General features: G+C 37.5%; 1 protein-coding gene across 2 annotated transcripts in view; it reads right to left on the reverse strand.

Annotated features, from left to right (window-relative positions):
- The window catches only part of GFPT1 (glutamine--fructose-6-phosphate transaminase 1), a 52,669-nt gene that overhangs the window by 6,076 nt on the left and 18,662 nt on the right, over positions 1–27,931 (reverse strand). The window contains exons 5-15 of one of the 2 annotated variants that reach the window (XM_006930156.5): positions 26,291–26,349; positions 24,399–24,533; positions 22,431–22,492; positions 21,761–21,840; positions 21,503–21,556; positions 18,155–18,260; positions 16,077–16,240; positions 15,085–15,180; positions 10,372–10,469; positions 5,999–6,119; positions 5,447–5,604 (exon numbers count right to left, since the gene is read on the reverse strand). In XM_006930156.5, coding sequence (XP_006930218.1) covers positions 5,447–5,604; positions 5,999–6,119; positions 10,372–10,469; positions 15,085–15,180; positions 16,077–16,240; positions 18,155–18,260; positions 21,503–21,556; positions 21,761–21,840; positions 22,431–22,492; positions 24,399–24,533; positions 26,291–26,349 — 1,133 coding nt within the window. The remainder of the gene's footprint in view (positions 1–5,446; positions 5,605–5,998; positions 6,120–10,371; positions 10,470–15,084; positions 15,181–16,076; positions 16,241–18,154; positions 18,261–21,502; positions 21,557–21,760; positions 21,841–22,430; positions 22,493–24,398; positions 24,534–26,290; positions 26,350–27,931) is intronic. The other variant, XM_023251731.2, reaches the window with a different exon arrangement.

Consider the following 27,931-nt stretch of genomic DNA (forward strand, 5'->3'; position numbering starts at 1 on the left):
GCCTGCTAGGTAATGGCCTCTCAATACTACCTTATCACAAATATCCTGAATCTGACAAGTTAAGATTGTTTTCATGTTCATTGGCCATTTATGTTTTCTCTTTGAAGACTTAACTTCATTGTTCTTCACTTGTTTCTGCACTTGGGGTGTGGGAGTTCTGTTTTGTTTTTTTTTTTTAGTTGGTCTTAAGGTCTTTATTGTTATGTTTCAAATACTTTTTTCCCAGTTTGGGGTAAACCTTTTTTTATAATGGTGTTTATTAACTTAGAAGTTTTATTTTTTTAAACTTTTAAGTAGTACTATTAGGCTTAGTCCTTCCATTCCAGCATCAGTTAAGTACTATTAATTTTCTTAATTCTGTTGTTTTCATTGTCCCTTTTTATTTAATTTTTTTTCCTTTCAGTCCATCTGAAATTTATTTTAGTGCAAGGTGTTAACTTGTGTTTTCTTCTTACAAATAGCCAATTTTCCCTCCATTTCAGCCCTCCCTTCTCTACTGGCTCATGACATTTCCTGTAGCCTCAGTTCTCACGGCATACTAGAGTTATGTTGCAGAACTGATTCTGTCCCACAGATCTGTCAGTTGTTTACAAAACAATCTTCCCATCCAGAAACACGGCATTTTCATCAATTTGTGCTAAAAATGTAAAAGTCCGTAAAGTTACAGTTTTCATTTACTCAATAAGTATTTATTAGGGAGCATCTTAGACAGTGCTTGGTAGAGTTGTAAGTATTTTTATAGCTATTGAGAATCCCTCCTCCAAACACACCCCTCATATCTTTTCTAAGTAGCCACTGTCAATTTATAGGAAAATATCTTGTATATATTTTATATAAAGCACTTTGTATGAATTCTTCTTCATTCTACGAAATCTTTTACTTGGTATTCTTAAGCTCTGCAGGTAGTCTGTCCTGTCGATTGGAAATAAGAAGAACCTTGTTTCATTCATTTTTCTCTATTATTTGTCTCCTGCTATTTTGGGTTTCCTTTTTCTTTTTTAGTAAAGCATTTAATGCTATGAAGTTACTTCTAATGGTCATTTTGGCCGCACTTTCTAAATTTGGAACCATGTTTGTTCATTGTCATTATTTTTGCATGAAGTCTTTTTAATAGCAGTTTTGAGACCTTTTTAACTCACCAGTCATTTAGAGAAACTATATTTTATATTTCAGGCATTTGAGGCTCTTATTTATTTATTTACTTTGAAAGAGAGACAGAGACAGAGACAGAGACAGAGACAGAGAGAGAGACAGAGCACGCACACATGAGGGAGAAGAACAGAGGGAATCTTTTTATGTTTACTTTTGAGAGAGAGAGCAAGCAAGCAAGGGAGGGGCAGAGACAGAGGGAGACAGAAGATCCAAAGTGGGCTTTGAGTTGACGGCAGAGAGTCTGATGCAGTGCTTGAACTCACGAACCGTGAAATCATGACCTGAGCTGAAGTCAGACGCTTAATTGACTGAGCCACCCAGGAGCCTCAGGAGAGAGAGAATCTTAAGCAGGCTCCACACTCAGCAAGGATCCTAGTACGGGACTCTATCCCACAACCCTGGAATCATGACCTGAGCCAAAATCAAGAGTCGGACACTCAACCAACTGAGCCACCCAAGTGCCCCCTTATATTTTATTATTAAATTACTAGGAATATTGTGGTGTGGTCAGCTACAGTGTTATATATAATTTTAACATTAAGAAATTTATTCTGATTTTTTTTTTTTTTTTTTTTTTGTAGATTATAGGCTGAATTTCTACTACTCTTCTCTGGATAAGGAATCACTTCATTAGTGAATATTTTCCTGTCATAATGTGGATAATGAGCCTTCTGTATAATAAAAATCACAGTCTGCTAATGCTCCTTACCTTCCCAGTAGTTAAATGAGACTCCCTATTGTCCCTTGCTGGACCTCCCAGCAGCTAGCTGCTCATACAATTCCTTCACAGCTACCTGTCCCTGTGTTCCCATGTGTCCTACCAGTAGGCTATGATTCCCCCCCCCCACCCAGCACTGAAGTGGATTCACAGCCCCTTGCCTCCAGGCTAATGAGCACATCTGTATTCTTAAACTCCAGTCCCTTCCAGTCTACCTTTTCCTGCTGACAGTTATTTTTCAATAAACCAATTAATCACAAAACATATGATCAGGACAGGGGGAGAGACCCAGTATCTGGGACCCACGGGATCCCTAAACTGTTTCCAATTCAAACCAATCAGATGGTTTTTACCTGAGTAAAAATGTTATTTTACATAGTAACATTTCCTTATTTGGACTTAAGACATCTCAACACTGGTTTTTAAATATAAATATTAAATAGAATAACTTTAACCTAGAATAGAATAACGCACATATTTTTCCATTGCATTCTTATTACAGCTTAATTTATAATTTCATGCTTTTCATTTCATCAATATATACCAGAAAACAAATCATGAGGAAAGCAAATTACACCTCACACTTAGAACTTACTGAAGTTTGAAAGAATTTACCAGGAAAATGTTGACTCTGAACTTTTAAACTTGGTTTTACTTTTTATTAGGCCAAAAAGTTATTATTGGTTTATTTTTAAAATTCAACAAAAGTCAGTACTGTGGTTAAATTTTAAACACCTGCAATAACATACAAAAATTGCTAAACCTGCATATTTATGCCCATCAATTCCTACAGAAACACAAACTGTCTATGATCTGAAATTATGAGAAACTTACCCTCTCTCTAGCCCTGACAGTTTTTTAGGCAAAGTTGGGGATTTGTAATCAAGATTATAGAATTCTTGTGCTAGCTCCATCACAGAGCCAGGGATTAGGACCAATAATAAACTTTTTTGATCACCTATTAACATGTAAACATATTTGCCATTCAGAAACAGCCTATTACTAAAAACTGCAAAACTTGTACAACTCCAAGCCTAGAATGTCTAAAGCAATTGAAGAAAACAAAATTCAGAATCCAAGAAAACTTAAAGAATCCAAGAAAAATTAAAGAAAGACTAAACTGCTAGGCTTACTAAGAATTTTTTTTTTTTAATTTTTTTTTTCAACGTTTATTTATTTTTGAGACAGAGCATGAACGGGGGAGGGGCAGAGAGAGAGGGAGACACAGAATCGGAAACAGGCTCCAGGCTCTGAGCCATCAGCCCAGAGCCTGATCCGGGGCTCGAACTCCCAGACCGCGAGATCGTGACCTGGCTGAAGTCGGACGCTTAACCGACTGCGCCACCCAGGCGCCCCAAGGCTTACTAAGAATTTTAAGGAAGTCATTTTTTAAAAGAAATTAATTAAAATATCTACTATGAAAAGATGCTTATTTTCTTGCATAAGATGTAACCATTGGAGAAACTGGGTGAAAAGTACATGGACTTCTCTGTACTATCTTTGCAACTTCCTATAAACCTATAGTTATCCCAAAATAAAAAGATTTTTTAAAAGGACCTGCAAAAAAGAGAACTACTGCTAGAAATAACAACATGAAAAAATCTCAAAAACGTCCTGTTAAGTGGAAGAAGCCAGACACAAAAGGCATGCATTATACAATCCCATTTATAAGAAATTTCTAGAAAATGACATAGTATAGCAAGAGAAAGCAATTATAGCTACCTCAGGCTGAGGCTAAGAGGCGGGAGTAGGGGTTAACTGGAAATGGGCACAAAGGAACTTTTTTTCAAGTAAGTCTTCTAAAACAGGTCTGTAGTGACAGTTACACAAATTTACTAACACTATATACCGAAAATCAGTGAATGTTATGGTGTGAAACTTATACCTCAATAAAGCTATAGAAGAAAAGGTTAATGGTAGAATCTAGGTGATAGGTATATGGGTGTTAACATAAAATTCCTTTAACTCTGCTGTGTGTTTGAAAATATCGTAATAAAATGTTGAGAAAAATTAAAGTTTCTGTGAGAAACAGAATTAGAAATCAAAAAAATTGTACTTCCCCTGGCAGCTCACAGTTCAAGAAAGATTTTAATAAAAAGGAAGTCAATAGCGTCCATTCAGTGGTGTGACCCCATATCCCACATATCCCACGGTGAAGCCCTTGTTTCGCCATGTGTTGTGAATAAAGGGGCCTTGGAATGCCAATCCCTGATCAAAGCTGTCTGTCTGGACACTGTTCCAAAACTCTGTATGCTGCTGCTGAGGGCGGCTGGTTATTTATTCAGGCACAGAATGGAAACCCAAGCACAAACATCGTACATGTTTTAATTACCACATGGAGAAAATTCAGGTTTCAGCTTTCTGCAAATTATAGTGTTAGCAACATCAAAGTAACCAAGAAACAAAAAACCTCACTCAGAGCTTTTACAGAAGAATCACAAATTTCTCCTTCCCCCCAAAACTTCTGAGTTTCTTTAAAATGAAAAAAATTCAGGGGCGCCTGGGTGGCTCAGTCGGTTGGGCATCCAACTTTGGCTCAGGTCGTGATCTCACTGTTGGTGAGTTCAAGCCCCGCGTCGGGCTCTGTGCTAACGGCTCAGAGCCTGGAGCCTGCTTCAGACTCTGTGTCTCCCTCTCTCTCTGCCCATCCCCCACCACTCACACTCTCTCTCTCAAAAATAAACATTAAAAAAATTTTTTTCTAATCAAAAAAATTCAAATGTAGCTACGCACATGTTAACATCTTCTTCTACACACCTTTAATTAGAATCAAATTCACTGATACCTAAGTATCTTATTAAACAATCAGCAAGAAATATTACACTTAAGCAGAAAAACAGAAATGCTAAAATCATAAAGAGTAATACATTTGTGCAAAGAGAATATCTTTTGCATTTATATATCTAAGATTCCTATTTTTATTACTAATACTAAATTTACAATATATCCCAATTTCAAAGAGCAAAGTAGTCTAAGGCCCTAAAAAAAGTGTTTAAGTCTCCACAGATGTAGTATCCAAAGTGGAATAGATACTGTCATAGGATATTCATTTTTATTTTTTTAAATAGGCAAATTTTATACCAAAGGTGTACCTCCCTTACAAACTTTCAAAGGTAACATGTACATTTTGTCATATTTATTAGAAACTATTAAGTGTGCAAATAAAATATGTCAATAAACTATTGTCAAAATGTCAAAAACTATTAGAATTGAACTGGATGTTTTTTAAAAAAAAAAAAAACTGGATGCTTCTAAATTTGTTATTTTTCTAATTCCCTAACTATCCTTAATAAAAGAAGAGGACATCATATTTACCATGTACCCCACGGCACCGGCAGGAGGAAGAGAAGTGATAAATGGATAGCCAGCAGAGGCCCTTTCAACCCCTCAAGATGGGACTGAGGCAAAGAATGACAAGTGTTTTATCTATTACTCACCATGAAGTCGTAAAATAATTACAATGATTAGTAAACTTGATGAGTTCCGTAAGTGCTAACAAATGACCCAGAAGATACAGATTAGTGTGCTCCACCACAACTATGATTAGATAATCATGAGAACAAAGTCAAGACTTACTTTTGTGCTGGCCACGCCAATCTCGGGCCCGGCATTAATGTGAACTCCACAGTCTGTCTCCCTTGATATGGAACTGCCCACCGTGTTTGTGATCCCCACAGTTAAAGCTCCTCTCTCCTTACAGTACCGAAGACCCATCAGGGTGTCTGCTGTCTCACCTGTGTAAGAAGGAAGACAAAAGTAACACACAGAGCAATCAGCAGACCCTGTTTCTTAGATGCAAAAACAAAAAACTGACTATACTTTCAAGAATATCACTTAAGTAAAATTTAAAACATGCACTTAAAATAATAAGTTTGCCAAACTTTTAATAAAAGCTTCCTACTTTTTAGGATCTCCTTTCCTACTTTGTCTTTGAAAATTCAGCTCCTTGAGAGTAAAATGTGTTAATTTTACAAATTCATAAACAATTATGTAATATCAAAATAAATCTGGACTTGTCAAGTCATCTGTAATACCTATTTATCTTCAAATAGCAGTTTCTGCCAAGATATGCTATGATCATGAGCAAGAATGACTTTCCTTTCCTTCAAGTTTTTAAAATTAGCATACCTGACTGACTAATGAAAAAGCAAACATCATCTCGAAAAACTGGTGTGTTTCTATCCAGGAAATCACTGGCAAGCTCCACCATAACAGGCAACTCAGTCAGCTCTTCGAGAACTTGACGTGTCTGCAAGGAAAAGATGACCTGGTCATATGACCTTACTTCAAATACTCTTGCTCACTGGACTTCCTTGGATTCAATGCATACTTCTCATAAAAATGATACAACAAGCATTGTTAGAAAATACAAATACAGACTATCCCACCGGCCAGCATACAAGCACTGTTAACATTTAGTACAAGTCTCTTTAGACAGTTAGCAATGCATATATTCTTATAAGCAAACACACCCACACATATAAAATGTTTTGAAGGTAGAAAAAGCACTGTTCTGAGTTAGCTTGAATGTTATCTCTAACTTCCTAATTCCTAATTTTTTAATGACAATTCCTATTTCAAATGAGATAGCCACAGATATATAAACACCTCGTGAAAAATTAAACACTTCAAAACTACTATGTATCCACAAAGAGTACCATTTTCCAGAAAAATCAATACATTTTAGAAATCTTGTTTAAGAAAGCTTACTATTTCCAAACTTTGCAGCATGGAGGGTGAAGTAGGGAAGTAGGGGGCAGTGTGCTTCTATTCAAAGAATATCATAACATTTCTTTTACTAATTTCTCTTTCTTTTCTTTTCAAATTTTTATTTAAATTCTAGTTAATGTATAGCTAATTTCTACTCTAATTCAATTCCTTTTACTCTCATCATCAGAAAATGTAAAACAACAGACAAAAATAAACTTTTAGGCAGCAAAATTTTTAGGCCCTACAGATGCATACATTTGGTTGTTGCGGAGACCACCTGCTTCTTTACGCAAGCACCCCCTCCCCCATCTCTTGCCCCACCAGTGCATTTCTCCTTCACAGTAGTGAAACAACTGTAAAGGTTTCCTCACTTCATAGCCCTTTAATTTTTTTTTTTTTTTTTTTTTTTTTTTGAGAGAGAGAGAGAGAGAGAGAGAGAGAGAGCATGAGCAGGGGAGGGGCAGAAGAAGTGGGAGAGAGACAATCTTAAGCAGGCTCTGCACTGTCAGTGCAGAGCCCAGACGTGGGGCTCAATCTCATAATCATGACATGAGCCGAAATCAAAAATAGACTATCAAACACCTCACCTACTGAGCCACCTCACCTACTGAGCCACCAGGGTGCCTCAGCCCTTTAACTTTCTTTTCCACAAGGGCAGACTAAGGGGTACGAGCTCTGCCTGCTTGGGATTATCTCTCTGCCCCTGCTCGCAAGCACCCACTTGCTCTTTCTCAGAAAGAAAGAAATAAACTTAAAAAGAAAGTAAACTAAATGGTTTTGTTCTATCTTTGGTTTGGCACTTTTTAACAATGTTATAATATCACATACAGAAAGTCTTCAAAGATAAAATCTTATTTTTAACTAACCTTTTCCATTGATGTATTTTACTTACTAATTATACACAAAGTTACTGACCCTAAATGCTAAATGTTTTCCCTCAAATATAATATTTATATTGGAATTATATTCTTCAAAATTAAAAAAAGATACAAATCTGGCAACTTACCAGATATTTTAAAATATATCCCACAAAAGTAATCTCAAGATATATATATCTGTGCTAATACATGTCTTTTTCTTTCAGTGGAAGCAACTCTTTATAAATAGACAGAATGACGTATTTTCATCCTAAGAGACTAATTTACTGTTATAAATTCCACTGACTGCATGTCACTGTAAAAACCCAGTGACAATTAACATTTTGAAAAGCAAACTATACTTAGAATGATTTTAGTTGATTGTTATTGTTCAGGATACACATTACATGCATAAAAAAGCAGCTATGCGTATGTGTCATTCATTTTAGACTCCACCAAAAACCACACAAAACCAAAAAACTAGATAGAACAGAATTAATGACACTATTTTGTATGACAAACCACAAAGGGACTTCTAATGTTTGTTAACTACAGTATTTTCAGTATCTATCAAAAAACAAAACAAAACAAACCTTACATTTTTTCAAATTTCATAATTAGAGAATTCTAACATAGCATAAAATTTCTGCCCTAAAATTCACGTCTAGCATTAGATGAAACATTTAATCAAATTTTTTTACTTCTGAATAAAGGGCTTACTCAGTAACAATAGATCTAAGCCACGAGTGAACTGCCCAAGCCCTTCATTTACACTCATGTCTTTAACTCATTCTTTTATTTCCATGATCAAAACAAACACTTTCTTAGGACTCTCCCCTTGAATACTGCCTAGACTTTCCTTTTTTTAGACCATGTGATTTGGGAGTGGGTGGGTAAGAGAACTGAGATGCAAGGGCTAGACAATCATCTAATTTCTATCACTAGTTAAATGACTGGCTCCCACAAATACAGATATAAATACTTACGCCCCAGCAAATAAAAAACTACTACGTCATAAACTTCACGATCAATCCTAGAAGCAGAAACTGAGTAAGGGTCTTCTATACTTATGGGAGTTGACATCAACAGCATGATAAGACATCAACAGTATTATAAATGGTCTCTTCATAAGAAAACTACACATGGATCTGATTTACTGGACTAAAAGACCATTATATTCCTATGCTTCTGCATGGACAACCAACACACATCTTGGATGCAGAATTTCAGCTTCCCAAAAATTAACTCAAAATGAATTAAAGATTAAACGTAAGGCCTGAAACCATGAACTTCCAAGAAAAAAACACAGGAACAAAGTTCCTTGACATGAGTCTTGGTGATGATTTCTTGGATATGACACCTAAACCACAAAAACCTAATTAAAAAGTAAACAAGTGGGATTATATCCAACCAAAAAGCTTCTGCATGGCAAAAGAAACCATCAACAAAGTGAAAAGTACACTACAGAATGAGAAAAAAATATTTGCACACCAGGTATGTGAAAGGGACTAATATCTAAAACATATAAAGAACTCATAAAACTCAACTGCAAAAAAATTAAATAACCCAATTAAAAAACGGGCAAAGGACCTGAACAGACATTTTCCCCCTTGTACCTTGTTGGTGGGATTGTAAACTGGTACAGCCACCATGGAAAACACTATGGACGATCCTCAAAGAGGGAAAAATAGAACTACCATATGATCCAGTAATTCCACTTCTGGGAATATATCCAAAGGTAAGGAAAACATTAACTTGAAAGGATATCTGCACCCCCCCGTTCACAGCAACATTATTTACAAAAGCCAAGACATGGAAACAACCTAAGTGTCCATCAATTATTGAATGGATAAAGAAGTTCTGGTATACACACACACACACACACACACACACACACACACACACACACACAGCAATACTATTCAGCTATGAAAAACGAGGAAATCCTACCACTTGTGACAACATGGATGCACCCTGCAGGCATTATGCTAAGTGAAATAAGTATCGCAAAGAAAAACAAATACTGTATGATTTACCTATATGTGGAATCTAAAATAAATAAGAAAATGAATAATAAAAATAAATTCATTTAAAAAAAAAAAAAGGATCAGACCTGTGGTTACCAGAGGTAGGGGTGCGGAGAGAGGGAACTGGAAGAAGATGGTAAAAGGTACAAACTGCCAGTTTTGTACTGGCAAAAAAAAGCACTAATGATGTAATGTACAACATGATGACTACAAGAAACACTGCTGTACAGGATATACAGGAAAGCTGTTAAGAGAGTAAATCCTAAGAGTTCTCAGCACAGAGAAAAATCTCTTTCTATATTCTTTTCTTACGGTATCTCTGTGAGAAGATGGATGTTAACTGAACCTTCTGTGGTAATCATTTCAAAATATACCTAAGTCGAACCATCATGCTATACATCTTGAACTTATACAATGATGTATGTCAATTATTTCTGAATAGAACTGGAATGCATTTTCTAAGTAAAATTTTTAAAAAATTTACCTTCCAAAGTAATTAAAGAACAAAGTCTGACAAAAAGAAGACTTTCTTTGTTTGCAGAAATGTGCCTACCAAGTAAGATCCTGTTGAGGCTCAACACATTACCAGCCATCTGTCTGAGTCAAGAAAATAATAATAAGCAAAACCTAACGACTGCTCCTACAGAAGTTTTTCTTACAGAAAACCTTTCCGACCCTTGGCCTTCCATGAAGTCACTGCAGGTGGTCTACCTGGATATCTAAGGACCTTTCTAAAGCAAATCTTCCGTTGATAAATAATTCCAAGCAGCTGTTAACATTTCTGCCCCGAATGCCTCCTGATTTTGGTCTTGACAACATAATATAACAAAGCATAATTTTACATGGTGTGTTACAGATACCTTCTATATCCAACATCAAACAGTGAAAATCTTAAGAATCCACTTACTGCTACACCAGCATGATAACTTGTCCCACAAGCAATAAGAATCAAACGCCGACACCTCTGGATCTCCTTAATGTGATCCTTCAAACCGCCCAAATTCACTGAAATAAAAATTTGTGTATATAATTATTTAGGAAAGAACCATATTGAAATAGGTAATCACTTTTCATGAGTGTCCACAGCCAATCTGGGAACAACACTACCATTTTAAAGAATTTTCACTCCTCTTAGGAAGCACAGTTCTGTATGGTTTTTAAAATGAAATTAAATAGGTCACAACTTAACTGTCTCCCACAAACTTATAACTAACCTTACCCCTCCGGGATCCCACACACTTCTGGTTTTATCACACTCTACCCTGTTTGGTCATTTTTCCATTCCTCTCTTCAGATTAAGATTTCTCTCAAAGGCAAAAACCACAGGACACAGTCGAGACTGCTAGATGGTGATGGCTGGGGTGGGGAAGGAGCTGGCCACAAAGGGGCATGAGAAGGTTTCTAAGGTGATGGAACCGTGCTTCATCTTGATGGCTGTAGAGGTTATGGTTACGATCATGTTGTGGAAGTTTGTCAAAACTCAGAATTATACACCAAAAATGGTGAATTTTATTATATCTACTTATATCTCTTTAAGCTACCTGGGAAAACACTTAGTTACATTAGTTTCCCACACAGACAGTGCTCCCACCCAGAACAGTGCACTGAACACAATATAAAACCCTCTCCTTTCAGTCCTTCCCATCTCAGTAAATGCCACCCCCAAGCACCCAATGGCAGTGCCCCTCGACTGCCCCTATCCATCCTCACACCCATCCCCAGCAGGTCCTGTGAGCACACCTTCAAAAGGAGCCTCTAATACCATCATGTGGTCTAACATCTCTGCCCCAGACAAGAGCAACGCTTTCCTAACTACTCTCTCTTCTACCCCCACCTCCCAGAGCCTGTTCTCCACACACAGAATAAAACCACCTTGTAGAGTGATTCTTTAAAATCATAAAGTGATGTCAAAACCTTCCAATGAGTCTGTCCTCTTTCTGTCTCTATAGCTATTTATGTGTTCTTCTAAGGGCTTCTCGTGTTAGAAATACTTCAACGAAAAGCTACTTTTCTACCTATGAGAAATTTTCATTCAACGTCCATTCCATTATTCAACTAGTATTTCCTGAGCACCCACCAAGTGAATTTGCTACCCAAGATACTGTGGCTACCAGAGTTCAGGGCAGTTCAGGGGATGGCTGAGAAGACAGACCTGCACACCACCGGGCAGCATTCTCTGCGTCTGACACTTTTTTCTGCACACTTTTTTCTACCTTACTTGGACATAATGTAAAACCAAGGCATATGTTTTGCTTTTTATTTCTCTGAATAACTTTATGTTCTCCTTTTTAAATTTCAGTACTGAGAGGGTGTATTATATTTCTCCATTTAAAAAAAAAATCAGCAAATTGGAAAATAAAATAAAACCACAAAAAGCTTCAGCAGCTTCCCAAGTAACTTGGAATAAAATCTTAACTCCTTATTATGGCTTCAAGTGCCCACATGTCCCATCTCCTGCTTAACTCTGACCTTATCTCCTAGTACTTTCCCTCCGACCCTGGCCGCTGCAGCCAGACTGACCTCCTTGTGGCTTCTGCACTAGACAAAGGTTCGTGCACCTCTGCCTGCAGAATTCTTCCACAGACCTCGGCATGTATTGGAAAGGTCTGGGAAGAAAGCACAATATCAAGAGGTTGTGTTCAGGTCATCCAACGGCAACAGTGTGAAGATGACTCAGTATAAAAGCAGAGAGACTACCAGGGAGACTTGTATTCCAGATGACCAATGACAGGGAAATAAGATGGTAAGATCAGCTGCCTGACAACTCGTTCCCTAAAAACTAGCAAATTCCCTGCTGGCTGAGGGAGGTTTGAGGTAGTTCTGGAAGGAGTCATCCAAGGTCCGAATGGATGATGCTTTCGAGAGAAGCCTAATTCTGATAAGGTAGGCCATGCTACTAGAAGCAATAAGAGTGCCCGGAGGACCGGAGCAGGGATGGAGCATTTCAAGATCACCACTGGACACCGAACCCTAGTCTGGCGCCAAAAGGGACCAGCAATGTGACCTTTGGCAAGACACTCAAACTGACAGAGCCTCAATTTCCTTGCCTTGATAAAAAAAAAAAAGTTAACAGCTACCCTGTTTGTATTACAGAACTTTTATGAGGAACATAACATTGAGAAGAGTGCTTTTTAAAATCATGAACTTCTTAGGGGCGCCTGGGTGGCTCAGTCGGTTAAGCGTCCGACTTCAGCCCGGGTCTCGATCTCGCGGTCCGTGAGTTCGAGCCCCGCGTCGGGCTCTGGGCTGATGGCTCAGAGCCTGGAGCCTGTTTCCGATTCTGTGTCTCCCTCTCTCTCTGCCCCTCCCCCGTTCATGCTCTGTCTCTCTTGGTCTCAAAAATAAATAAACGTTAAAAAATAAATAAATAAATAAAATCATGAACTTCTCAAAGTTTATCTCACTGTCTTCCTTTATGAATTAAATCTTTTCCCCGATCTTCCTTCCATAAATACCATAAGGCGGTCCTTACTGCGACACTCCCAGTCCTTCCAGTGCAACCACCTTTAACAGCCCCACACTGGCAGACGCAGCTCCCGTTTCTCCCCTCTCCTTCCCCTCGCTTCACCCTGGATGGAACAACACCTGAACTGGTGACTGCTTTTCAGCCTCTCGTCCCTCCAGTGCACACTGCAGACTGGTAACCAGTTCAATCCAGTGAAGCTCTATCACCCTGGTTTCTAAGCCTCCTGCTAGCTCTACAACTTCTACACGAGGCGGTCCCCCTGCACCTCCCACTTTAGAGCATTCCAGGCCCCCCTTGGCAGCTCCTCCCACCTTCTTTCCCAGACTTAATGTTCCTTACTCTGCTTCAAGTGTTAGATGTGGACAACTGGACTACACGTTATTCCGCCAACAGCTTGCTGATGGTTTTCCACTATCTCCCCTTCAGCTAATGCTGTTCTTTCCAACTGCAAGGCTCCCACGTCATCTCCACCTATTTAAACCTTTCAGATCTTTCAAACTCATGCCTGCCTGCTTCATGAGGCCTTCCCTGGCCCCAAAGCCCCTAGCCACAGACTGATTCATTCTCTACTACTAATTCAACATTAAACTTTGTTTCTAATGCCAGGTATCATATTTACCTTTCTTTAAATACTTATATATTCACTCCGCTTCTAGATTTATAAAAACCTCGAAGAGGAGACCATATTAGAAATAATTTCCCTATAGTCCCTGTTATGTTCAGCATGGTGTCCTGAACACAGATGTTGAGTTTATAATTCAGCTTCAACAAATCTCTCCTATTGAGAAAGTCTGACGCTGCTCAGAAAAAATAAAAAAATAAAAAAACACAGAGACAGCATTTACTCAGAGAATTCAATCAATTAACAGGACACAGTATAAAGAAGACACTTAATACCGTCCATATGACACACGGATTTGGGAACAGATCTTTTGCACACTAGCTATTATTTCTCAAAAACTAATTAATGCTAAGAAGTTTAGCCCAGTTGGCTCGTTAAACTGTTTACTAAACTGTCATGATGAACGAGCAGTGTTCCAAAAATGTGATTTCACAATAAATAGTTTATCTTCTGACCACAGAGAGTCCATCTCAAACTCATCTATGCAAGGTGTGCACACTCGTGTGACACAAGGTCCAGACAGTGTCCAGAAATACGACCAGAGTGGCACTCTCAGCTCTATCTTAAACAGGCAGGAAGGTACAGGTTTTCTCAAAAGGCATTAAGCAGACACCCGGAAAACCTGTGAGGAAGTTCACACCTTCACTCATCTAGAAACTGGTAAGAGAAAATCTAGGCTGAGCACATACATGTAAGCTTCCCAACGAGAGGAGAACCAGTGCCCAGAACAGTCCTTGGTATATGGCAAGTGCCCATTAAAGGTTTTCTGAAGTGGAAGGAAGTTCAATGTTTTTAATTATACACTAGAGGACTCCCCCTCCCCCCCACCGCAGGAAATTCACCCTAATACTCTTCTAACTGACAACTTTCAAATGTGACTTTCCAGCCATTTGTTTTTACATTTTTTATAACCACCTTATTGAGATGTCACATACCATAACATCTCCCTTTTGAAGTGTACAAATAGTGGGTTTTAGTATATTCCCAGTTGTGCAACCATCACCACTACCTAATTTTAGAACATTTCATCACCTGCCCCAAACCCCATCCCCATTAGCAGTCATTCTCCACCCCCTCCCTTCAGCCTCTGGCAACCATTAGTTATTATCTCCCCTGTTTTATTGTGGTAAAACACACAGAACATAAATTTAACATTTTAACATTTTTTAAGGATTCAGTTTAGAGTCATTAAGCACATTCACACTGTTGTGCAACCATCACCGCCATCCATCTCCAGAACTTTTTCATCTTCCCAAACTGGAACTCTGTACACATTAAGTAACAACTCCCTCTTTGTCCACTCTCCCTGCCCCTGGTAACCACTAATCTACCACCTGTCTCTATGAATCTGACTATTCTAGGTATATCTCCTATCAGTGGAATAATACACTGAAGGACTTTTGAAGGATGATTGGACTCCACTGAGGGCTGTAGTCACAGTTTTCTATAAAGCTATAAAGGACAATGAACTTTCAGGCTGCCAATGTCAAGCCCCACAGAAGACTCCGAAATAATAACTCGCATGTAGTTACCAGTATAGTCGTCAAAGTTGACTCTTCCTCTCATCGTGTTTACGACGGACTCTGGCTGCTCAAAAATTTCCTTCTGCATAAATGAACTGAAGTTGCCTAAAGTAATATAAATCACATCATTAAAATAACAAATTTGTACACAACTAAAAGTCTGCCTCCTGTAACATCATCTTAGTAAATGAAAAGAGGGCTCATGCATTAGAGTACAATATTCACATAGGACATTTTACCCTATGTGAAGAAAAATAAGCAAGTAAGGAGGAAAACTCACTTTATTAACTTCATACCTAAAATATGCAGTGAGAGCAAAACAGGGAGTGGGAAGCTTAAGTTTTAGAGTCAGATCTAGGTTTAAATCATGGTTCTATCCTTTACCACCTAAATGGCTCTGGGGAAATTCTTTAATCTATAAAGTAAGAACAGCAACTACTTCACAGCATTGTCATGTGGATTAATATAGGAAAGACCCGACATATAGCAGTTATGCAATAAACGTTAGCATTTATCCCACCTCGACCCGATGACAAAGGAGGAGAATAAAAACCACGATGGCAATAATCATTAACAGTTAACAAGAGCAAACAGTACGTAGGGCTCACTAAGCATGTCAGGCACTGTTCTGAAGGCTTTACATAAACTAATCCTCAAAACAACCTTAACAAGGTAGGTCCTATTTTCCTCCTTCTGTAAAAGAGAAAACTGAAGCACAGAGAGAATAAGAGAGGAATAAAGAACAGAACACAAACTATGCTTATGAAGTATCTTAAAAATATCAAGAACCATTTCAACGACCAATCCGTGTTTTTAACATCAAAAACAACAAACCATGAATTAGTTTGAAGGACAACTACTTTAAGACCAGCAGATAATTTTCCAAAGAAACATCCCTTTCCCTCGTGTTATCCCCTCACTCATCATATGGAAGGTTTCAGTCAACACCGTGTCTTCTTCCCATTAAGAACACCAAGCTATAACACGACAAAAACTTTCACCCTTCATGATCTGCTGGAGTTCCATCTGGAGGGTTTGCACAGCTCGTCCAGGGTGATCTCCTGCAGTTCGTTTAATTCGATGGATAGAAAGACGGCCGTCCACCACCGCTGCAACATCATCATCTTCAAGAAAGATGACGCGATTGGTATGTTCTATGACAGCACTATAAAATGTTCAAGGAGATAATACAATCAACAATCAAGGATGATTATTACAAATAAAACTATCATTAAGACACAGAAACCATGGTTAAAATACAAACCTATCATCCTGGAGTATCTCTGTTAACTTTCTGGTTACCAAGGCCATTCCCTACATGGCAGTGGGCAGTTAACTAGGGACAATGAATAAAAGGATCTCTGTGCAACACCCTAAACCAAATTAAATTAGATCAGATCAGAAAGCATGGCTACTTCTTCCTCATTCTATCACCAAATCCTCCAATTTTAACTCCTAAATATTTTTCAAAGCTTCTATGTCCACCACCACAAACCAGTTCAAGCTACCATCAGCTCTTGGCTAGACCACCATAGGAACCTGCTAACTTATCCAACCACATGCCCTCTAATCTCCCTCCATCTGTTTTCCATTTCTGCCAAAATGAATGTCAAAAGGCAACTCCAACCAAGATTTCTCCCTCACCCAACAAAACACTTGATGGCTTCCCTTTGGCTCTTCAGAAAACCACAAAGCACAAAGCATGACCCCACTTTCTTCTCCAGCCTCCACTCCCACCAAACTTCCTCTATGCCAGCCACACTGCTACCCATCCTGAGTTCTCACATACTGATCAATTCACAGAAAGTGAATGTTCTTCCCTCTACCTCTTCACCTAATCAACTACTACTATGTTTTTATCTCTCAAGTGTCATTCCCTTACAGAAATTTACCCATAGGAGTGTAAGTCACCCTGGTATAGGCATTCTGTAGCTCTTGTCACAGGTGGAATTCTACACTTGTGTGACTGATTAAAATTTGTCTCCTCCAATAAGAAAGAGCTCCTTAAGGACAAGTTGTGTGTGTGTGTGTGTGTGTGTGTGTGTGTGTGTGTGTGTGTGTGTGTTTAAGGATTATTTTATTTATTTATTTTTATTTTCTTTTATTTTTTGAATATCTCCACCCCCAACATAGGACTCAAACTCACAAACCCGAGATCCGGAGTTGAATGCTCCACCGAATGAGCCAGCCAGGCACCCATGGGACAAGTATATTTTTATTTTTACTCACCATTATCTCCTAAGCCTACCACATGGCTTTGCTCAGTGTTCAGTATGAGTGTCTGAGCGAACGACAAAAGGATAAGCTTCTGCAATTTCTAGTTTAAGCCATAACTGTCAAGTCTGACCAACCTACTTAATGACAACAATGAAGCATCCCAGCACTAACTAACCACCTGCAAAAATTAGGCAACGGTGAAGCCTGTTCCCCCACTGAGACAATGCATTCCCGGCATGATCTAACCTGCGACCTATCTCATCGTTAGATCCCCTTAGGGCACAACAAATGACTCCAAATACTTGTTGGCAATGTGAACAATTCTGCTTTATCCTCATCACTATTAGTATTCCGTTTATAAATGCATCTAAGCATCCCACAGTATTTTTCACTCAAAATGTCTTAGTCTAGTACTATTTCTTTTATAAAAGTGATTACAACCTGTATTACTTCTGAATTAAAAAGGTGAGTGTCCTTATTGGACTAAAACTACAGCGGTTTAGCAACTATACTGTAACTGGTGGGACACTAACCCATTCTATTCTAAATTCCAACCTAAAATCTCTCCTCCCTGTAAGACCTGGCTAAGGCTCCAAAAAGAAGACGAAAAATATACAAGATAACAGTTAATATGCTAGAACAAGTCTCAAGTACTATTATCTTTTCTTGGAAAACTGACCTACATGCTTTGAATTGAGAGAAAAAATTTTCTTAGGACGCCCATTTCTAAAAAGGGGACCTGTATTTCCCTAATTGACAAAATTCTCTTACACAGCATAACGAGATAGATACAAAATGACTTCTGGTTTCTATAACATGAAAAGTTTTGCTAAGATTCTCTGAATCAAGGAAGGAAGTTCACCTTGCATCAGATGCAAAGTAATATTCCACTGCTTTTTCTTCAACAGGGAAAAGGCAAGTTGTGCTGTCCACACGAGAGAGATTACAGCTTCCTTTCTTGTCCTTCCCTAGAGCACAGAGGTAACACAATCAGCAAACATGTAGATCATGGCCAATATAGAAATACACATAATTTTCTTCAAAATCAACAAAAAAACATAGCAACACAAAATAATTTCAGCAATTTAAAAATGCTAGGTAGGTCACCTTATTTCCATGCAATAAGCCAACAAGAACAGACAAAAAGTGTAGAGTGAAATAGCAACTATCAAAGAGAGCGTGGCAGATAAGTGTTACATTACAAATGTTTTAACTATTTCTTTTCCAGGTAAAAGGCAAATAATTCACTAATATCACTAACTCTTTTTTTTAAATCAAAAGTATATATAGGCCTAATCTTAATTTAACCTTATACATAACTTGACAGAATACATGTAAGTTTGTGTACCTAAATTTATCATAAAAATTACATTAAAAATGTCAAAATTATGCAATGAAAAATAAAGTGAAGGCTAGTGGCATACTAATTTTTACTATCTGATAACAAAACTTCTCTAGGTTTTAAAAGTCAGCATAACAAATCAGGTTGCAGTCTACACTAATTCTGATTTTAAAACAAAGATACTTAAAACTCTCTAACCATGGTATACCATATATAGCACCTACTGCTAAGGACTGGAAATATTATAAAACCAGAATCTCTTCTTTCTTAAAATTGGATTTTCTTACATTTCTTGTAAGTCAGGATAAAATACGATCCTTCTGCAATAATAATATACTTTTTTTTAAGAGATACAAGTTTATTGAATACACTAAAAAGGACCAGTGGGCAGGACAGCAAAGGAGAGACTAGCTGCCTGCAATAATATCCTTTTAAATCTAGAACTTTAGAATTATGGCATCTCTACTTAACATGTCAAGTCGTGAATGAATTTTTTTTCCTTTTTGCCCATTCGCAACTAAAGTCAAAACTGGAAAGCAAAGTGAAGTCTGACACATTAGAAAGACTTTTCTAAAAAATCACATAAATTAAAATCTATATTAATGTCAGAGAGACAAAAAAGCACCTTTACCTGAGATCAGGACATACCAGACCTTATAACCTACGGACACAACGGCCAGAGGACACTATAAACATACCTGCAAAAATTCATATTGTGTCTGTCGTCTAAAATGCATGTCTATAAAAGACTTGCTTATAATTATTCTTAGAAATGCACATCCAGGAGCGCCTGGGTGTTCAGTCAGTTAAGCATCCAACTCTTGGTTTCGGCTCAGGTCGTGATCTTGTGGTTTCGTGGGTTCAAGCCCCACATCAGGCTCTGCACTGGCAGCATGGAGCCTGCTTGAGATTCTTTCTCTCCCTCTCTCTCTGCCTCTCCCCAACTCGTGTTCTCTCTCAAAAAATAAACTTAAAAAAAATTTTGTAAAAATGTATACCCAAAGTTCTCCACAATCCATGCTTATTTGGTGTGTTTCAGACATGAAAATAAAACAGCCCTTTCCATCCAAATTCAACAGCAAAAAGATATTACACTTTAAAAAATACGTGTAAGGTGACATCCTAGAAAAAGTAATGCTACAGAAGGGTAAAGCAGATTGGTGTTTGCCAAGGGCTGGGAATGAGAACAAGGAAGGGCTGGCTACTGAGCTACAGCTGGAGGGAACTTTCAGAGGACAGGATTGCTCTATACTTTGATTGTGGTGGTTATACAACCATTGGCACTTGACAAAACTCATGAAACTGCACATCAAAAAGAATGAATTTTACTGGTGTAAAAAAAGTGAATCGAAAAACACGCAGAAGGATAGCCCAGCACCTACATTTTCAAAATAAATACAACCAGTTTTGGTTATAAAATGCCCTAAAGGTATCAAGTTTCACTATACTCCTCCAAATGTCATTCTTTGAGTGACAAGGCATATTTAATTATATTATTTAGAAGGATTTAAGATAGCATTGCCTATTTAAATGAAAAAAACATTTACCACTTGATAGCTATACAACTGTCACAATCTATAAAATGTTTTGCCGTACAATTATCTCATCTGATTTGAGTGGCACACAATTATGACCATCCCCTTTATTTTGTCCGTTGTTACACCTGGAGAAAATAGCAAAAGCCTAAAAGCCATCCCGTGTTCTCCCCTTTACACAGCCTCTTCAATAAGAGGCTAAACTCTTTAAATGAAACCTTGCTGAGCCACACGTTATCTACATACTAGCAACCAGAGAAATAAAGGTCACTAAAATACGATGCCTGATCTTAAATACAATGTCTCATAAGTTTCTCGTCTAACTTCTTAAGACCTTAGCCAATGTTTTTCCATTATTTCTAAAAGCAGTCTAAGAAAATGTGCAAGATAATAACACAAAGGTAATGTATACAGGAGCAGGATTATTAACAGAAATCTGCAACTCTGGATCCAAAATTCTATACCCTCATTGGTAAACTAGTTTTTCTTCTGAAAAGGGAAGGAGAGGGAGGAGAATGTAAGAAGAAATCCTACCATTTCAAGGTCGAAGGCTATTTAAGGAAGTAACTTTCTGCTTTAGATAAAAAAGCTAAAGCAGCCACTATCTAAAGATGAAGAGGTTTAGAGTCCTTTGCTATTTTTTTTCAAGAAACCAAGAATTGTACATTAATAATATGGGTTTCAATTTTCCGAATCTACCACTCCCTATCTTTTACATGGAAAGCTTTTAATAAGTAAATGAAAAGAGCATGCCATTTTGGGGGTCTAATTATATCAATAAAATGATCCATAGTTTGCATGGCTGAAAGTCCTATAAAAAAATAATAAACTTCAAACATAAACAATAAAAAAGACTCCAATTTCAAACAAAGCAATCAAGATGTTGAATATAAATCTAAAAGTAAAGTGTCATGCATAAAATAAAGACCATTTAAACATAATTTTATGAGAAGTTAGGATACAGTATTCAAATAACTACCACTGAATTCAATCTACAATAGCCTAACACACAATGCTCTTTCCTCAATGTAAGCATCTTACTTATAATAATGTATCTTACATGATTTCAACTTAAAACAAAAAAATAAATTTTATAATTTCAATCTCAGAAATTTTAAAGAAACAAATTATTAAAAGCAGTTTTCTAAATGCCAAAAGCAGACAGACAAAATATACTCTGCAAATTAGAAAAATGTCAAAATATGTTTCCCCATTAAAAAAAGCACATTTTTAGAGGCCCAGCACATTCATTCACTCCAAGAACAAAGAATTAGTAAAGAATGAACAAAAGAGGGTAAGATTCCTCCCCATCCATGCAGAGTGCATTTCCCACCTCTTTCTCCCTGTGATCCCCACCGTGAGAATTTTGATCCAATCTGAGTCCTAGCTAAGGATATACAACAGAAAAAAATTCTACTCGTCAGAGAAATTACAACAACAAATCCTTTTCATGTCTAGACAGAACTACATATACATATGTGTGGATCTAACCAAAGAGGCATTCATTTCAATTTAATGGAAACAATTCTTTATATCTACTGCACTCAATTTATACAGTTTCCTCATGGCATTATGTAAGATTAATTTTTACCTGTTCTGTAGAGAATCGGAATGTGATCAGTAGAGAGTTTATGTTCACTTCGTACACCAATCAAGAGAGGGCTACCTCGTCTGTTGGTGCAAAATTAAGACAGAATTAAGCCATTTTCATAAATAATGCAGTGATACAAATTTTAATGAACCAACATTCTTCAAATAATGTTTAAACTATGCCTCCAGGCTCGACTTCAGGTACAACAAAAGCACAGCATAAACAGAATTTGCAAATATTAGGGCTTCTCACTGTTCTAAAAAGAACATCATGATCAGGCCTAAATATCCTGACAAAAGTAGTGATAGTACAATTCTCTAGGAATCTGTTTAGGATGTATGCTTCCAAAAAATAGGGAAAGTTAAAGTTGGGGGCCTGAAATTAGAGAATATTCAATATCCAAATTCACAAAGTAACCACAGTGTCCCACTAGAGACAAAAGGCCAGTTAAAAATGCCAAAATATATTTGCTTTGTGAAGGGGTTCTGTGAAATGGAAGAGGGGTGAAAAATGGATAGTGGTGAAAAATAAACATCGACATATGGCATGCAGATCTAGGAAAGGGCAAGTCTTTACAGTAAAGGTTAACCATCATGTACAGAGAATACACTTATAATTCAAATGTTTCAAAATACATACAATCATTAGTCATTATTAAATCTGCATGTACCTCGTGCCAACTGCTTGGCCAGGAAAATGAACACTTTTAAATACCAGTGCAAAAGCACCTTCCTATAAAAAAAAAAAATACATTAGCGATATTTATTACAATCAATTACCAAAATGTGAAATGCCTAAAACATACTGGCTTCAGCACAGAAATTTTTTGTTCACATGCTGCTCTTTTTAAAGTTAAAAACAAGTCTAAATTTTAGGTAGACACTCATTCCTGAGCTTTGGTGTATCCAAGACACTTTTTAACCAAGCCCACTCTTGAAATACACTCAGTAGATAGTAGCTCCAAAACAGACTATTACTTAAAACACTATTTTAACACACTGCCAACACTTTTCAATAGATACATCCTATCTCGGATGTTAGAGTGCAAAGAGGAGAGAATTAGAAAAGACCCCTAGCTCAATATCCAAAAACATTCTCTGGTCCAGTGATTTTATACCACTGTTAACCTCCATGCTTGTTGACCTTGTTACTAGAGATAAAAATATACACAACCACAATCATTAACATGCACACCATACCACTCCCTCAATCCAATCTCCTCAGGGACAGGACCTAAGGAATTCAGGAGTGAATAAAGAAGGAACAGGAGGTAGGAGAGATAAGGGACCACCACAGAACACAAACTGGGTTATATAATGAATAGAAACAAGAAAAGGCTGGATAGGCACAGTACTCTGTCTTGAGTAAAGAGAAGGAACAAGCCTCTATTTTCTCCATCTTCCTGACTCCTCCTTTTGTTGCAGACAGACATCATAAGATTTGGGTAGAAGGAGGAAGTGAGGGCTGGACCTTCAGAGAAAAGTGAAGGGCTTTTAAATGAGAAAGCTAGATTTATGAGTGGGGAGGGCAGTAATCCCTATGCCTTTGGATTTTTGTGGGTCTCCGATATCCTTAATCTTTAACTAGGACAACTGAGACAGGATCAAAAAGAATGCCATTTTTTTTTTTAAGCTGGGAAATACTTTTCTATAGTGTTACAAGGCCAAGGAAAAATCCCCATAAGGAAAAACACAGAATTGACTATACTGGCTCAGAGACATGCAGACATTATACCAGAACAGAGTGTGCATTTCACTGAAGCTACCCTTGTGCTAAGTTACTGACTGAGAAGAACATTTGAGTGAGTAGGAAGAAAGTGATGAACCCCTGAATGCATCTATTGTGTACATGTTTGTGTGTGGTATCTATGGGTTCGTGTGTTTTTAGAAACACTCTTTGATTTTGGATTATTTTTAATTCTCATGACACAAACTACTGAAAAAGTAGAGTTTTAAGTGTGTGGGAAGGGAGTGGTCAGTCAGAGTCCCTCGAAATTATTCAAGTTGAAGAGCACCTTCGGTGGCTCAGTCAGTTAAGTGTCTGACTTTTGATCTCGGCTCAGGACATGATCTCATGGTTCGTTGAGATCAAGCCCCATGTTGGGCTCTGCGATGACAGTGGAACCTGCTTGGGATTCTCTGTCTCCATTCTCTCTGTGCCTCTCTCTCTCTCTCAAAATAAATAAACTTTAAAAAAAAAACCAAAAACATTCTCAAGTTGAATAATAATATATATATGGGAAATAAAAGCCAAAAATACTTAAGAAATTAGCACAGTTCCTGCTTATCTTACGAGTTTGTGATAATGTTGGTGATAATCTTAAAAAGCATGGTTTAGGGGCGTCCAACTCTTGATTCTGGCTCAGGTCATGACCTCACCGTTTGTTGAGATAGAGCCCCGCATTGGGCTTTGTGCTCATAGCACAGAGCCTGCTTGGGATTCTCTTCCCTCTCTCTCTGTCCCTCTCCTGAGCTTACTCTCTCTCTCCTCGCTCTTTCAAAATAAATAAATACATTTTTTAAAAAACTTAAAACTTATAGTTTAGGAGCACCTCACTGGATCAGTCTGTAGAGCATATGACTCTTGATCTAGGGATTATAGTTAAAGCCATCTTAAAGAAAAAAGTGTGGTTTAATACCAATTGTTGGATAACTCTCTCCACCAACGTAGTAAAACTGATGTCTTGACTTTCCCGGTTGTCATACATGTACTTAACAAGCTTGGCAATTGTCTCTGTGTCTGTTTCAGATTCAAAATCATAGCCTTTGCTTTCCTGTAATTAGAAAGGAAAAAAATTGACACATTTAAGAAAATGTTCATGATATCCAAATCTTTTCTACAGAATTTTTTTCCTCAAAAATTTCACTAACCAACTTCTAATATTTTTTGACCACCATTTCCCATTATCCATTGTTCAAAATGAAGGTCACCATCTAAGTATAGCAAACCCAAAATAGTGAAGTATTTTGTGCAACTGAATATGTGCTTTTAATTATATATACTTATATATGCCACATAGAAATTAAGAAAATTATAGGGGCACCCAGGTGGCCAGTTAAGCTTCCGACTCTTGATTTCGACTCAGGTCGTGATCTCACGGTTCATGAGACTGAGCCCCACATCAGGCTCCACACTGTTAGATTCTCTTTCGATTTTCTCTCTCCCCCTGCTCCTGCTCTCTCAAAATAATTTTTGAGATTTTTTTTTTTTAATCTTTATTTATTTTTGAGACAGAGACAGACAGAGCATGAACAGGGGAGGGACAGAGAGAGAGGGAGACACAGAATCGGAAGCAGGCTCCAGGCTCTGAGCCATCAGCCCAGAGCCCGACGCGGGGCTCGAACTCACAGACCGCGAGATCATGACCTGAGGGGAAGTCGGACGCTTAACCGACTGAGCCACCCAGGCACCCCGAGATTTTAAATAATTTAATAATTTTAAATAATAACTTTAATTTTATATAATTAAATTTTAAATAATTAAAATATTTTGGAATGTATAACACCCACAAAACAATAATTCCATAATGAATATAATGATTCTTTCTTGGGTAATGATACCACACTATCCAATACAATAGCCATTAGCTATATGTGGCTATTTAAACTAATTAAAATGAGGGGTGCATGGTGGCTCAGTCAACTGAGCTTCTGACTTTGGCTCAGGTCATGACCTCACAGTTCATGGGTTCCAGCCCCATGTAGGGCTCTGAGCTGACAGCTCAGAACTGTCCTTGGATACTCTGTCTCCCTCTCTACCCCTCCCTCCCTCGCTCTCTCTCTCCCTCAAAAATAAACATTAAAAAAATTTTTTTACCTGATTAAAATGAAGTAACATTTTAAATTTGGATCTTCAGTCATACCAGCTCAATAACCACATGTGGACAGTGGCTACTACACTGGATAGCTCAGATATAGGCTTCTAACACTGCAGAAAAGTTCAACTGGACAGCCCCAAGAGGCACTCATGAAGGTCATCATCATGAACAATATTGTACAGTACATGGCTATTTAGGGCATAGAACCTTCATTTAATCTGTCCTAATTCTTCTTATATACCCTGAAGCTTTTAAAAATGCCAAACAATGGGGCACTTGGGTAGCTCAGTCGGTTAAGCATCTGACTTCGGTTCAGGTCATGATCTTACAGTTTGTGAGTCTGAGCCCTGCGTCGGGCTCTGTGCTGACAACTCAAAACCTGGAGCCTGCTTCGCATTCTGTGTGTCTCTCTCTCTGCCCCTTCCCCTGTCTCTCGTGCTCTGTCTCTCTCTCTCTCTCTCTAAAATAAACACTGAAAAAAAATTTTTTAAATAAAATAATTATTTTTAAAGTAATTATTTGTAAAGTAATTATTTGTCATTCACATAAGAAACAAAAATATTCCACTATCACAAAGAAAAGTCCAGTAAGCCACCAAACCCTTGTAGCCATCTTGGGAATTACTTGATCATACCGAGATGGTGCTGCTGCAATCCCAACAAATAAACTCACTGCTCTCAAAGTCTGGTGTCTTTTCAAGTTACTTTACTTACCAAAAACTTTTTCAAGTCTTTGTAGTTGGTGATAATTCCATTGTGAATAACAATAAATTCTAAAAGAGATAAAAAGTATTGATGATAAAAAATTACAGGTCTAGTAAACACTATCAACAGCCACAACTATCAAGCCACATGCTAGAATTCCAGGTGTAATCAAGTATCTTCTACTTTTCATTATCAGATTATCCTTGAGTAGATCAGCAGCATTATTTACGTGGTTTAGTGGAAGCACACGGTGCTAGAGAAGTGGATACAGACTATCCAGTATAGAATATAATAAACTGGGGTCTAGAGACATCAATTTCATTTGTGGCTAAACTACTAATCTAATTCCACCCTAAGAAAGGGGTAAATTTACTGGGGTTTCTTCATTTGCAGAACAAAAAGGTGACCAATACAACTATTATTTTCGCTTCTTTGTTCATTCATTCTTCTGCATAAAAAATTCCTAAATTTAAAGAGAAAGACTTTCAAACTAAAACAATTACCTGATTTACATTAAATGAGCTTAAGAACTGAAGTTAAAGAATAAGATAAAACCAGCTATCTTGACCACGGAGCCTGCCTGGGATTCATTCTTCCCCATTCTCCCCCAATCTGCCTCTCTCCCTGACACATGCTCCTCTCTCTCTCTCTCTCTCTCTCTCTCTCTCTCTCTCTCTCTCAAAATAAAAATAAATGTTTAATTAAAAAAGAAAAAAGAAAGATCAGCTATCTAGATCTATAGTATTTTTCACTATTTCACTCAGACTATTGTCTGAGATCCAGACAATTCTTAAAATGTCAGATAAATAAATGTTAAAACAGCATTCCAAGATCAAATACATATGTGGCAGGATAATTTTCATCTTCTTGATTAGAGGAGTTGGCAATATTTATAGCCCTCAACAGTGTATGTAAAGGCCACTAATATGGATTTTTATTTAAAATTCTTAAAAATTATTCTTTAAAATTAGAATACTGCGGCATCTGGCTGGCTCATTGCTAGAGCATGTGACTCTTGACCTCAGGGTCATGAGTTCAAGCTCCAAATTGGGCATGGAAGCTACTTAAAACAAAGAACAATTGTAAAATTAGAATACTAAATTATCAAAATGTTTTTAAATATACTTAAAGATCTGACATTTGGGGCTGATATTAAATGAGCTTGAATTAAATTAATTACAAATCAAATAATACACATTTTTCACTAGATTTTTAACTGAAAAAAAGATACCACCAAATGATACCACAAACATAAATCTAAGAAAAACATTTTATTGCTGGAACACAGAATCATAAACAGCTGACTGCTAGATACAAAGCCCTAAAGCTCAAGCCCCACCTTGGGCTCTGTGCTGACAGCTTGGAGCCTGGAGTCTAGAGCCTACTTCGGATTCTGTGTCTCCCTCTCTCTCTGCCCCTCCCCTGCTCATGCTCTCTCTCCCTCTCTCTCTCTCAGAAATAAAATAAACATTAAAAAAAAAATTTTTTAAGGACTAAAAAATGTGTTAAATGGTTATCTACAGATAAGGAATAAGGATGAGGAAACAGCATACAAATTAGACTTCTTTTAATATGACTTGTTTTATTGATATGACTTCAGAATTATGCACATAGTTGAAATAAAATTAATTTTTAAAGATGGTCAATCCC

Source organism: Felis catus, chromosome A3 (assembly GCF_018350175.1).
Source record: "Felis catus isolate Fca126 chromosome A3, F.catus_Fca126_mat1.0, whole genome shotgun sequence".
In the NCBI taxonomy this organism is placed as follows: Eukaryota; Metazoa; Chordata; class Mammalia; order Carnivora; family Felidae; genus Felis; species Felis catus.